General features: G+C 40.5%; 1 protein-coding gene across 6 annotated transcripts in view; it reads right to left on the bottom strand.

Moving 5' to 3' along the window:
• Positions 1-8188, bottom strand: part of traf7 (TNF receptor-associated factor 7) — a 26221-nt gene extending 18033 nt beyond the window's left edge. The window contains exons 1-6 of one of the 6 annotated variants that reach the window (XM_086184371.1): positions 8074-8188; positions 5843-6025; positions 5620-5677; positions 5400-5491; positions 4576-4692; positions 4308-4400 (exon numbers count right to left, since the gene is read on the bottom strand). In XM_086184371.1, coding sequence (XP_086040497.1) covers positions 4308-4400; positions 4576-4692; positions 5400-5491; positions 5620-5677; positions 5843-5968 — 486 coding nt within the window. In that variant the 5' untranslated portion in view covers positions 5969-6025; positions 8074-8188. Of the gene's footprint in view, positions 1-4307; positions 4401-4575; positions 4693-5399; positions 5492-5619; positions 5678-5842; positions 6026-7984 lie in introns of all 6 variants that reach the window. The other 5 variants (XM_086184375.1, XM_086184376.1, XM_086184377.1 and 2 more) reach the window with 5 other exon arrangements.
• Between the last annotated feature and the right edge of the window lie 5145 nt (positions 8189-13333).

Here is a 13333-nt window from a genome sequence, read left to right as displayed (position 1 = left end):
CGCTGCCACCCCAAGGGAGGTGGAGAGGGCAGAGGCGGGGGTCAGGAACACACGGGGGAGGGGGGGATAGTACGTGCCATTTGCCTCACCAAGGCAGAATTGGATTGATAATTGATTGTTAACAATCTTATCTCGCTTGAAATTTCATCAATAAAAAGAGGCTGTGTTGCAGAGTGTAATTTCCTAATGTTGGAGAAATGAGATGTCTTACCATCAGGGGCAATATTTAACCAGTTTTAGGAGAAAAGGGAACCATAACTACCCTGCTTCCTACAAGCTGCTTCTGCTAATGTAAATATCAAGAAGTCATGGAGAATTATGCTGTGGGACCATTTTGCATGTAAAAACTTTCTTTGTAACACTGCAAAGCCATGCATACAAGGGGGGAAATAAGTACAGAGTACTGTGTTATTGCACTAAATTCCACATAATCTTTCTTTATGGATTTGAATCTTGTGATTTCTTTTCATGTGTGGATTATTTGAGTTAATACCAGTGTCTGGCAGAAATGTCACATGAATTGCATCTTTGGAAATAAATGTAATGACAAAAAAGTTAATGCATTCAATACTTATTTCCCCCATTGTATGTAAAACATGACAACAACCCTAAAGATATACCCACTTGAACAACATACACCCATCCCTGGTAAAAGCTGACCATGCTCCTCATCTCAACCTAGCACCACCTCAGTACATGCACAGAGGAGCTGCAATGCTAAACAGGCAGAGAAAATGACCCAGGAGATCTGCAAATTTAGTAAGATGGATATGCTGCCCATAAGTATTGTTGAGGGCATACGGTTTTATAGATGGTAGACTGATGAATTTAATCGAGCCAGCATATACAATTCTGTCATGACACACCATCATTAGACTTGTCAAAACTCACTACAAAGAATGAAGACAGGAGCTGTTTAAAAAAAAAAGATAGCCACAGCTGAAAAAGCTGCAATAACCACAGGGTGCTAGACCACTTTAACAGCCATGAGCAAAGTCACCATCAACTGCCACTATAATAACAATTAAATTGATATTGATCTGTAATTTTCCAGAAAATCAAGGAAAATTCTGTAAATGCCCATCTCTACTCTTGAACCCACAAAAGTCAAGTAGTATATAATGCTTCACACTGAATAACAACTCTAACTTATTTAGCCAGACAAGCTCATGTTTGTTATTTGCTCAACACATGTTACTTCAACACATGGAGATATACAAAGCTCAACAGGCCTACAGTGCCTTGTTACAGTTGCTAAGCTATGGAAAGGCATTTGCAGAAGGAATATTACTAATGCTTTAAAAAAAACCTGAAACACTCTAGTTCTGTAATATCACTAGGCGTAATGCAAGAGTTGCTGCAGTAAATTATCATTGCAATTAAGGATGTCTACAATTACCAGTTAACTGTTCAAACAACTGTTAAGATTTTAAACCTGTGAAAGCTAGCTTAAACATTAACTGGTTAAAGGTTAGCTTCATGGTAGAAGCACAAAAGCCGCATATCAATCAATTGATTTGACCAATGAAACATCAGGTATGTAGCAAAAAATACTGGATATTAATAATAATCATACTAAGTTGCACAATGTTTTCAATGATCCCAGGCCACTTTGTTGAAGTTAAACAAAGTGCTAAGTACTGTATATGTTGCTCTTTACAGGTGACACACTACTCATACGCGTTAGCAAGGTGCTATCAAAGCACAGTGGTCCATCGTGGAGTGGGTTTTCTCTGCTGTTAATCGGCAGATTTCCATCTCAACTAGACTTGCAAGCAAGTATGAGCAGGGTCCAAGACCTGCGTAACTGCAGCGTCAAGTGACAAGATGCAATTTAGTCCTTGTATGAAATTTTCAAAGACTAATTTGGCCATCATAAACAACTGAACCTTGTTTGATGTTAACTGTAATGATGTTGATGTGGCAAAGCCACTAAACACTTGGAATGCGATTTTTTTGGGCTCATAACGTTTTCTTTTTTGATACCTTTTCATCTACAGTGGCAGTGGTTTGCCCAAAATGTTCAAAGAGCCTGAGTATGACAGTAGTTTTTTTGTTTTATCTCATTGTGCAATTTTGTACAGACTTGCACAATAGCTTCACAGATGGACCAATGTGAATAACATCTGGCACAAAGGTTCAGATAGGTTTAAAATATGTGCAGAGTCTGATGCTAATTGGACTAATTTCTACCACTAAACAGGGCGATTCCTCTTTTGACTGCAGCATTTTTTTGTTCATAATCTTGTACTTTTTGGGTTATCAAAATTATTTTGATAACTTATCATTATTCATTTGTATATTATAAATATCATAAATATAATAAATTACAAATAAAATGTTATTTACACAGCAGACTTTTAACTCTCCTCATGGTGCAAACGTGTACCTCCAGACATTTTAACTAAAAGAATTGCCATTGAACCAGCTCATTCTATTGTACTGCAAGGCAGCCAGAAACCACAAGAGGCACTATAGTCGTTTAAAAATTGCTCTGCATTATTCATACGGATGTTAAGCTTGGTACACATCGCCGCTGTTTTAAGACTTGAAGCATCATTAAAAACCATTTATGTAGAGATGCACTGATTGCATTTTTCATTGCCGATTCTGATTTTGTGTGTGTGTGTGTGACCTGTCACTACCAATGGGTGATGGAGTTTTAAGTGTCTAATCAGGTTTTAGGGCCATTGTGGCTCCTCCATGGTCTATTTTAACCTTACATGTTTTACAAATTGTAAGCTTTATGTTCTCATTACTAGGGTTGGGTACCAAGAACCGGTTCTTATTTGGAACCGGTTTGTAATGTCCGGTTCCGGAACCGTTAAGTAGCTTTTTGAATTTTGATTCTCTTTTTGGTTCTGAGTGCTCGCACTAGTTTGTTTTTGGGGCGTGTATCACTCCGCTCAGTGTTCTCTGTGCATCCGCTAGCAAGAATATCAGTCGTCTGAACATGGACTGCAAAAAAATGCTCGAAAGTCTGGCTTCATTTAATTTGAAAGAGAACAGAGTAGAACAGTGCAACATCTGCAAAAAAACAATTTCTGCCAAAGGAGGATGCACCACAAACATGACGAAACACCTTCGCCTGCATGGTGTAACAATTACCAAGTGTACAGTGTTCAACTCGTTGCGTTGCTCTCCTGCTCCCGTTGCTTCCTCCACTTCGGACAGTCAACCTTCATCATCAGCCAGCAACTCCTCATTGCAAACAGAATCCGGTAGGTGAAAATCATGGTTGTCTCATTCTTAAACCTGCTTAAGTGATAGACTACCAATTCTTAAAACTGTGTATATCTGTTTATAGTTGTTGAACGCTCGTAAAGTGACGCTAACGTTCGCCAGTCACAACCTGCTGCTGCTACATTAAGCAGCCAGTGACTCCAGCCAGCAGAGTCGTACATACATTATATACATATACATCCATCTGGGCTGCAGATCTTTGTTTTTTGACCAAAACTGGCAATGTGAATATATAAATTGGCCTGTGTTAAGGTTTGTTCAAACAAAAAAAATTCTCCTGATGAATAGGCTGTGACCTGTTGACTTCCATCTCAAAGAATCAGAATCGAGAATCGTTTAGAGCAGGAATCGATATTGAGAACCGGAATTGGACTCAGAATTGGTAAAATCCAAATGATATCCAACCCTACTCATTACACAGTAAAGAACTTCCACATTGACCCCATATTTCCACCGGGCACAGCTGCGCTGCACTTTGCGTGCAACACAATCACTTTGGTCCTCCACACAGCTGCAATTTCCAGCTGCTTACTGGCTTTATTAACTTTTTCAGAGTCTGTTGATTTAGCCATTGTCTCGATTTATGTGTTTTGATCACGTGCAAGCAAATACGTTTTTATATTGTGACCTTTTCAGTTTTCTGCGATGAGTAGCTTGTACATGGTGTTGAATTTGAAAATTGAACGAATACTACTATGCCATTTGTGTGAAGATTTCCTGTCTACATCTACTGCTCTATGCAAATGAATGCATTTTCCATCAAAAAATAACCGCTAATCCTGGTGAAGAGGCGTGTCATGGTAAGAGAACAAATAGGAATTGGAAACATGTGACACTGACCAGCCGGCCACCGGTCAGGCTGGGCATGCTGAAAAACAGCTGATTCTGGTCTCTGGCAAGACAACTGGTCCATCCCTACATTTAAGAAGAATCTACATAGCTCTGAAATTATCTGTAGTTGTCAGTCCTGCAGATATAAATCTTCAGTTTTTACAAAAGCGGTGAGCAGAGTTTAAAAAGGACAAAATGGAGTCAGAGAGCCGACAAAGATGGAGGACACTTACCCCACATGTGGTGATGACAGGGTCCTTGAAGACATTGCAGCACAGTTGGCAGCACAATTTTACTGACGGCTGTTCAGCAAACACCTGAGGCTCCTACACACGAAACCTTTATGTCTTCATTTTCTCCCTTCATAGTATTCTTTAAATGATTCAACTGTTGTAACTATGTTAATATTTAATGTTTGTGTGCATGTATGCATTTATGAATGTGACTGTGAGCATTTGCTGATGTTTGATTTGTAATGCATGCCAATGCTGGGTGCCATACCGTGTCTTCCTCCTCTTCATGCAAAGAGAAAGTGGAACGCAGGGACATGTTGGACTCTGAATGGAGAGATCGGACTGAGATGGCTGAATCTGACCTCCGAGGAGTACCAATAGGAGGCTGAAATGAAGAAGAAGTGGACAGAGGAGCTAATACATGAGTAATCCCACAAAACATCTACATAATTCATGAGATGAGGGGTTTGACCTAAAGGACTGGAAAAATAAGCTGAACACTAAGGGTGCTACATTTGATCAACCACTGGTCATAATCAGATGATATGAGCTCTAAACAATTAGGTCAACAAAGGGCCAGAGCCAGAAGTGCTGATCAGATGATCAATCTTAATTTAAATGTCACATTCAAATATATACTGGTTATGATATAGAAGAAGCAAAATTTGGCTAAGAAGAGGAACTTCTCTGACCTACAGATTGAAATCTGCACCTCACCCGATCAACCGAAGTACTAAGATTGAGGTGGCAGACAGAAAATTGAAACAAAACAAAGTCAGAGCATTCCATTCATATTTAAATGACTGATGATGATGACCTACATGGTCAACAGGGTTGCCATCATCAATCAAACACCAGCGAAAGTTTTAAAATTCAATTGATCAATGGTGACTATTTGATAGCGACACAAGGCGTCAAAGATCAGACATAGTACTGTACATCAGAACATCCAATAACTCCCTGTTCAGTGCAATATTGTGCAGAATTGCACAGACATGTCACAGGGACATTTATATCCCCTTCTGCCATAAGCTTTTAAATATGGAACAGACTGAAAAGATGTCAAGCATAAAAGGGTTTGTAACTGTGTACCATTCCATCGTCATCATCCCGGGGGGAATAAGTTAGGGTGCTTGAGGAGGAGGGAGTTCTCCTATGTTGTTTGTAGGTACTGGACCCTTCTGCTGAAAAAACACAAGACATAATACCAAATAATGGATCATCTTAGCAAGAGCAACCTAAGGGTACCAGTTAGAAAAAAAATACATTATGAAAAAGGAAATGTGTTTAGAAAAGCTTTTTTGTGTTTCACCTTTAGCTCCAGCAGCCACAGCTGAGAAGGCAGGGCCAAATGAAGCCTCCATCCTGCTCTGCAGTGAAGAAAGGATGAATAAATGGATGGGTGAGTAAGCTAAGGAGTAAACTTAGCAATTATGTGATATCAAAAACAACTACCACAACAGGAATATGTTATAAGCTGTAAACACCTCTTTCCCCTGTCACACTGACACAGATTTTAAGAAATTGTTTCTTACTCGAGTGTCTCTCACCCCACTTCCGGAGTCTGATGGTGGGGTGGTGGGGCTGCTGGGGATGGCTACTGTAGTGGTTGCTGCTCCACTGGAGTATCTGTTGTAACAACACGTCTTACTGCTGCTCATACCCAAAGAACATCCACAGGCAGGAGGCAACACTAGCAGTTAGCTAGCCTGCTAGGCCTGGGAAGAGGAATACAAAAGGAGGCGCAAAGAGAGGTGAAATGAGAATTAGAGAGAATTGGAGAGCAGCTAAGTGACAGAAGTATGGTGTTGTACATGCTGGTAAATTTCTATTATTGATTTTCCTCCAAGAAACCCTGCAGGTGTGTGTCTTCTTAAACAGAAGTTAACACAGGCCGGAGTGATCCAACCAGAAGTTATCAGTTCCAAGTGTAACTATACAATTGATATATGATCGGTGACTGGACGAGCAGTCATTTTGTAGATTTTTGCTGCAGTGACAAATAGAATAACAAGGCTTTCATTGATGTTATAATGCATTGTACTGCAATGTGTATGTGTGTGTGTATGTATATTTATATATTTATAGATAGAGAGATGGATAGATTTTTTTAATAATGTATATTCAAAGGATATTTAAATTTTGCATTAAGAAGTTATACAAATATTTGTCAATTATATCATGTAAAACTTTTAAAAATAAAATTCTTCAAATCTGTATATAAAGTTAAAAAAACATAAATAAAATAAACCAGTGATTGGTATTGGCCAAGAAAATTGTGCAGTCATTGAGACCACATCCACAGTTGTTCTGGGCGACATGTGGCAACACTCTTTGAACAGTGTGAATGCAAAGGTAACCTGGGCCACACTGGAGGACCTCACACTGTCCTGCAATCCTCTGGATGACTGAAAGTATGAACACCATCATGCACCAACTTAGACATTACCATTTCTATTGCAAGAAGTACAAGACTGGCATGTTAAATGATGCTCCAATACTGCCCTTACAACACTTAGTTTTTAGTTAAAATGCCTGTAAGATAATTATTATGTCATTTGATACCATTAACAGCAAAATATTCAAGACAGACAAATATTGCTGTTTTTCACAATTTAAGACCTCACCACGTACATGAAAAATGGGTTGTCCTGAGTCATTTATCTAACTATTGCAAATAGGAAAAAGACCCCACACACACACACAGTTTTAAGAACTGACTGGATCTCTTAAAACACATCTTTAACTATGACGTTGCAGCTCCATACTTTTTTACCAGAGCAGTACAATTAATACTGCTTTTTGTATGATTTAAATTGCAATCATTTGATCTTCTTTGATTTGATCTTATTTAGGTGTGACAGAAATGTGGTCTATTTACATAATACATTCCAATTGAATACGAGCAAGACTCCAGCCACAATATCAGTTCGTTCAGCAGAAACCGCTTAAGTGACAAACATACATTTCACAATAACTTTTCAATTACAATCCGAAGTACAGTTAAATGCACTGTTGGTTTTCTGTTCTGCTTACTGAAGTAGGGGATCTCAAAGATACACAGCTGGGGAAACACTTAAATAAAACTGCAATATAAGTTAACCGAGAGCAGCAACTCTTATCAATATTATAATGATAGAAACTGCAGAGTACCAAGCATAAAAAAACCTCCAACACAACGGCAGAGACTAAACAGTGACAAAGGGGCGAGAGGGAAGTGACAGCAAAAAAAATCTGGAACCGGACGACTATCCCCTGATGTCAACAGAAAGGTATGCGGACTATCACCTCACATTGTAATACTCTGCAGCAAAATCTGTCGGCGAAACCGGCCAGAATCATTAATCCGCTGCAGCACCGTCACCGTGTCTTTCACGAGCCAGGAGATTCCCGTAAAGAGGAGGCACGACACAGAAAAGGGGGGCGGAACACACGTAACAGACCAAAGTTGAATACTGACACCTAGCTGAAGATTCAAACATCAAAGATATGACAGTGCCAATTTAGAGATCGTTTTTTCTAGTATTTCGGACCGCAATTTCTTAACAACCGTCATTTTTTTTCCAGCAACTACTTGAAACTGCGAAATGTAACCAGCTAATGCTAGCTTAAGTGCCTTGTTTGCTAGCTTAAGTTAGCTAATGTTTTCTATTAGCAATCACAGCAACAACCCTTACCTACTCACCGCCAACAAAAGACGTGCGTAATTTTTGGACAAAAAGACAGCCATTTGAAAAAAAAAGTTGGTTTTCGTTATATGACTCACCATCATTTTTGAAACAACGTAGCTTAAAGTCTGCAGATAAATTTCTGACGTTAAATCTTCCCCCACCTCTTGCTAGCTCACGCGCCCTCTCTGCCGCGGTGTATTTTGGGGCATGTAGTCGAATTTGTAAATTTATGTGTTATTGGGCATACTCTATCGCCACGGTTGAACTACGAAACCCACAATTTACTTCGCACAGCCAAAGGACTCTGCTGTAAATCAATTCCGCAAACCATATACAGTTACCATTCCCAGCTCCATCCCCGCTTGACCTGTTTCTGCTTTATTATTGGTCCTTGCAGAGAACGAGCCATCATACGACAGCCACATCGATCACGTTTATGGTAAAAGCACATGGACGGGGGTGTGAGAAAATAGCAGCGTCACGGCATGCCAGACATAATGTGTGCATACTGCATCCCTTTAATACTTAACTCTGCAACTATATTTATGGAGTAATAGACAGGCGGGGTATGGAAGGTTGTTGCTGCAACGCCATAGACATTAAAACTGATCATCAGTACGTTTTAACATGATAACAATAAAAGTATGACCTCATAATGTGTTAAGTTTATGTGTAGAAACAACATGACATAATACATAAATATCATGCAATGTAACAATATCACAATATATGTGTGTGTGAATATATACATATAAATTTATATCTATATATATCTATATCTATCGACATATATATATATATATATATATATATATATATATATATATATATATATACACATATATAAATAGAGAGAGAGAGAGAGAGAGAGAGAAGAGAAATGTTGTGGATGTCGTGTTTCCAACCAAGAGTGTAAATCTAAATAATTTGTCACAAGTGTTGGTTCTAAGATTTGATACGCCAAGAGAGTATCAGTTCTAGGAACACAACATTGAGTTTCATTCTCTGACACTTGGTCCTTTGCTTTCACAATCTCAATCAGTATGGTCTTCTGGAAAATGTTGCCCATTCCTGCACAACTGAATATGGCTAACGCAGTTCCTCTGTCCTGATCAAGCACTGCCATTGCAGTGACTTGGCTATCATTACCCAAATTTAACTCGAAATTTTAACATTAGCCTAACTGAAGACTTGAAACTAGCGATTTAGACCATAAATTCAGTGTTTACCATGGTCATAAAATGTGAGAAGTTGGGTTCTTTTTTTGTTCTCATTTTTATAATCAGCCTTCTTTTTTGCAACTAATGGTTTGCTCCCTGTTGGCCATCAGAAAGAATCTTTCTAGTAACCCATCATCAACATGTTTCTGGACAAATCTGAGTTCAATCTAGTTGAGCCACTCAGACCAACCCAAAGACTAAAAAAAGAAATCCCCTATAGCCACCATGACTGGTCATCCTTGACTCATTCATTACTCTGAGAACAATATGCAGATTGTTAAAAAATTAACTTTTGCCATCAGTGGACATATACTCAAAATTGCATTTTGTGCCAAGAGATTTTCATACAATATACTCTGACGGATGTTATAGACTTTGCAAGTGTACAGCTTCTACCACAAGAGGGTGCTGCTTATCTACATGTCACCAAAATACCAGATTAAAACACTCCTCTTGCTGGTCTATATCTCTTTAAGAAGATCCAGTATATGGCGTGACACATGGTCATACAACCAACATTTAGACAAATTATTGCACAGATAAGTTTGTTGTAGGGTCCATTATGTGTTGGGGTTCAGTTTCAGTTGTGTATTAATGTTGGGCTATAAGAAAGATTCTCCAAGAGTACCAAGCCTTTTAATAAACCTGTTTGTACCAAAACTGTAGGAGGCTGACAGATGAGAAACACATCACTGCAAACCAACATATCAGTTCCCCCTTATTTAATAAATTGTAATATTAATGTTAAACAACTGTATGATAGATGCCCAAGGTCAGACCAGTGTGGGTATCAAAATGCCACTTCACAGGCAGAGCCAATAAGACTTCCTCCCTCTGAGTGGGAGGCAGATTTCCTGGGGAAACCACTAGGTAATGGAGTTCCTTTGCCTTCTTTTGGAGCCACTTGAAGTCAAGTCAAGTCAAGTCAATTTTATTTGTACAGCGCCAAATCACAAGAAAAGTTATCTCATGACACTTTACAAGTAGAGCAGGTCTAGCACCATGCTCCTTCAATGAATTTACACCCAACAATTCTCCATCAGCAAGCACATCCTGCAACAGCAGCAACGAAAACCTTCCTTTTAACAGGCAGGAATGTCGAGCAGATCCAGGCTCAATGGGGACGGCCTTCTGCTTTGACCGGTTGAGGGGAAAAAGTGCAGGAGAGCGGGGCAGAGACAAAGACAGATAATGGAGGAAGACAGATATGCAGAAGGAAAGAGTGGGACAGAGATAGAGAGAGAGAGAAAAGGAAGAGACTGATGGACAGACGGGGACGTGAGCAGGTGGAGCTACAGGTGGCAGCTTGAGCCTCTTCAGGTCTGTAGCCTCCTCCAGCAGCACCCGGGATCTGGGATGAGGGGAGCCCAAAGGCTCCGGAGAAGAAGATGAGTTAGTAATATGTATGAGTATGATTTATGTATGACAAATATAGGAGGACAGAGAGGAGTAGAGAGAAGCCCAGTGCACAATGGGAGATCCCCCAGCAGCCTAAGCCTATAGCAGCATATCTAAGGGCCAGCCTAAGCAGCCCAACTACAAGCCTGATCAAAAAGGAAGGTCTTAAGTCTGCTCTTAAATGTCGAGAGAGTGCCTGCATCCCGGACCGAAACTGGGAGATGGTTCCACAGGAGGGGAGATAGCTGAAGGCTCTGGCTCCCATTCTACTTTTAGAAACTCTAGGAACCACCAGTAACCCTGCATCCTGGGAGCGAAGGGTTCTAGCTGGATAATAGGGGACTATGAGCTCTGTCAAATATGAAGGTGCCTGACTGTTGAGGACTTTGTAAGTTAGAAGGAGAATTTTGAATTCTATTTTGAATATGATAGGGAGCCAATGCAGAGAGGCCAGTACAGGAGAGACATGGTCTCTTCTACAAGTTCTCGTCAACACGCGGGCAGCAGCATTTTGGACCAGCTGGAGAGTCTTTAGGAACCTACCGGTGCAGCCTGATAGGAGGGAATTGCAGTAATCCAGCCTGGAAGTGACAAAGGCATGGACTAGTGTTTCTGCATCCTTTTGAGACAGGATGTGTCTGATCCTAGCAATGTTTCATAAATGAAAGAAAGCAGTCCTAGAAATTTGCTTAATGTGGGCATGAAAGGACAGATCCTGACCAACGAGGACTCCTAGGTTTCTTACGGTCGTGCTGGGGGCCAAGGTAATTCCTTCCAGGGTACCTATCTCATTAGATAGGGTGTCTCTAAGATGTTTTGGGCCCAGGACAATGACTTCAGTTTTATCGGAGTTTAATAAAAGGAAATTAAGGGTCATCCAAGTTTTTTCCTCCTTTAGACAGGCCTCCAGTTTAGTCAGCTGATTTATTTCATGTGGATACATTGATAAGTACAGCTGTGTGTGGTCAGCATAACAGTGAAAATTAATTGAGTGTTTCCTAATAATGTGACCGAGAGGAAGCAGATAAAGGGTGAAGAGGATTGGTCAAAGCACAGAGCCTTGTGGAACACCATAAGTGACTGCAGTGGTTTCCGAGGGTTTATCATTTGTGAGTACAAACTGAGATCGACCTAGTAAATATGACCTGACCCAGTTAAGTGCAGTTCCTCAATGACATATTCCAGTCTCCGTAGAAGGATATGGTGATCAATGGTATCAAAAGCTGCTCTAAGATCTAATAAGACCAGCACAGAGACCAGTCCCTCATCTGATGCTAGTAGGAGGTCATTGGTAACTCTGACGAGTGCTATTTCTGTGCTATGATGAATCCTGAACCCTGACTGGAAATCCTCTAATAGGCTGTTGCTATGGAGAAAGTCACACAGCTGTTTAGCGACTGCTTTCTGCAGAATTTTGGAGAGAAAAGGAAGATTTGATATTGGTCTGTAGTTGGCCAAAACTTCTGGATCCAGGGTTGCTTTTTTGAGAAGGGGTCTAATTACTGCCACTTTAAAGGACTGTGGGACATAACCAGATAACAGCGACACATTGATCATGTCCAAGAGAGAGGTGCTAACGAGGGGTAGAGAGTCCTTAAGTAGCTTGGTTGGGATGGGGTCTAGAAGACAAGTGGATGGTTTAGAGGAGGAAATGATTGAACTGAGCTCATCAAGGCTAATGGTAGAAAAACTGTCAAGTGCATGTCTGGTCCTCCAGCAGCCTCTAAGGCTTCTGAGGTTATAGGTGCCATGTTGTCAGCTGATGGCAGGAAGAGGTGAATTTTCTCTCTAATAAGGACAATTTTGTCATTAAAGAAGTCCATGAAATCTTTGCTGCTCAGGGAAACAGGAATGCTTGATTCAGTAGAGCTGTGGCTCTCTGTCAGTCTGGCTACAGTACTGAAGAGGAACCTGGGGTTGTTCTTGTGTTCCTCTATTAGTGTCGAGTAGTAGGCTTCTCTCGCTATACGAAGGGCTTTCTGATAACTTTTAAGGCTGTCTTGCCAGATGATGTGAGACTCCTCCAGTTGGTTCCAAGTGTGGAAAAAAATGTGAATGAGCAACTCTTGTCTTCTTGCATGCTGTATGGCCCCTGGCAGAAGTAGGGGAACACTACACCCTAGATGCTGTCCAGGTGTATTTCAAGTTGTTCAGTCAGTAAGTCAGTGACCACAGCAGTTGACAAGGTGTCTCAAATAACTGTAGAACCTCATTGGCATAAAATATAAGAATGTATCAGCAGTTTAATGTACATTTTAAACACTTGGTTATACAGTAAATGCCATAAAAGACACCTGGAGTGAAAGTATTCAGTTACTTCAGTAAAAGGAAAATCCATCCATCGTCTTCTGCTTATTCCTACATTAAGGGTTGCGGGAGGGCTGGAGCCTATCCCAGTGTCAACGGGCGAGAGGCAGGGTACACCCTGGACAGGTCGCCAGTCCATCGCAGGGCCAACATAGAGAGACAAACAACCATTCACACTCATACCTACGGTCAGAGAGAACCCACGCAGGCACGGGGAGAACATGCAAACTCCACACAAAATGATCCCGTGCCCGAGCCAGGACCTTCTTGCTGTGAGGCGACAGTGCTAACCACTGCACCACCGTGCAGCCCTAAAAGGAAAATGACAAATTTAAATAAAAATAAAATTCTAAATGAAAAATCACATTTCATTGGAAATGCTGAATATCAAAATGAAGGCTTGTACTGCAAATATTTCCCCTTCACTTTA

Source organism: Aulostomus chinensis, chromosome 18 (genome assembly GCF_037954235.1).
Source record: "Aulostomus chinensis isolate RoL2024-O1b breed Wild chromosome 18, RoL_Achi_v1.0, whole genome shotgun sequence".
Classification (NCBI taxonomy): Eukaryota; Metazoa; Chordata; class Actinopteri; order Syngnathiformes; family Aulostomidae; genus Aulostomus; species Aulostomus chinensis.
The sequence above is the reverse complement of the archived record's forward strand: the minus strand, read 5'-3'. Positions and strand labels throughout refer to the sequence as shown.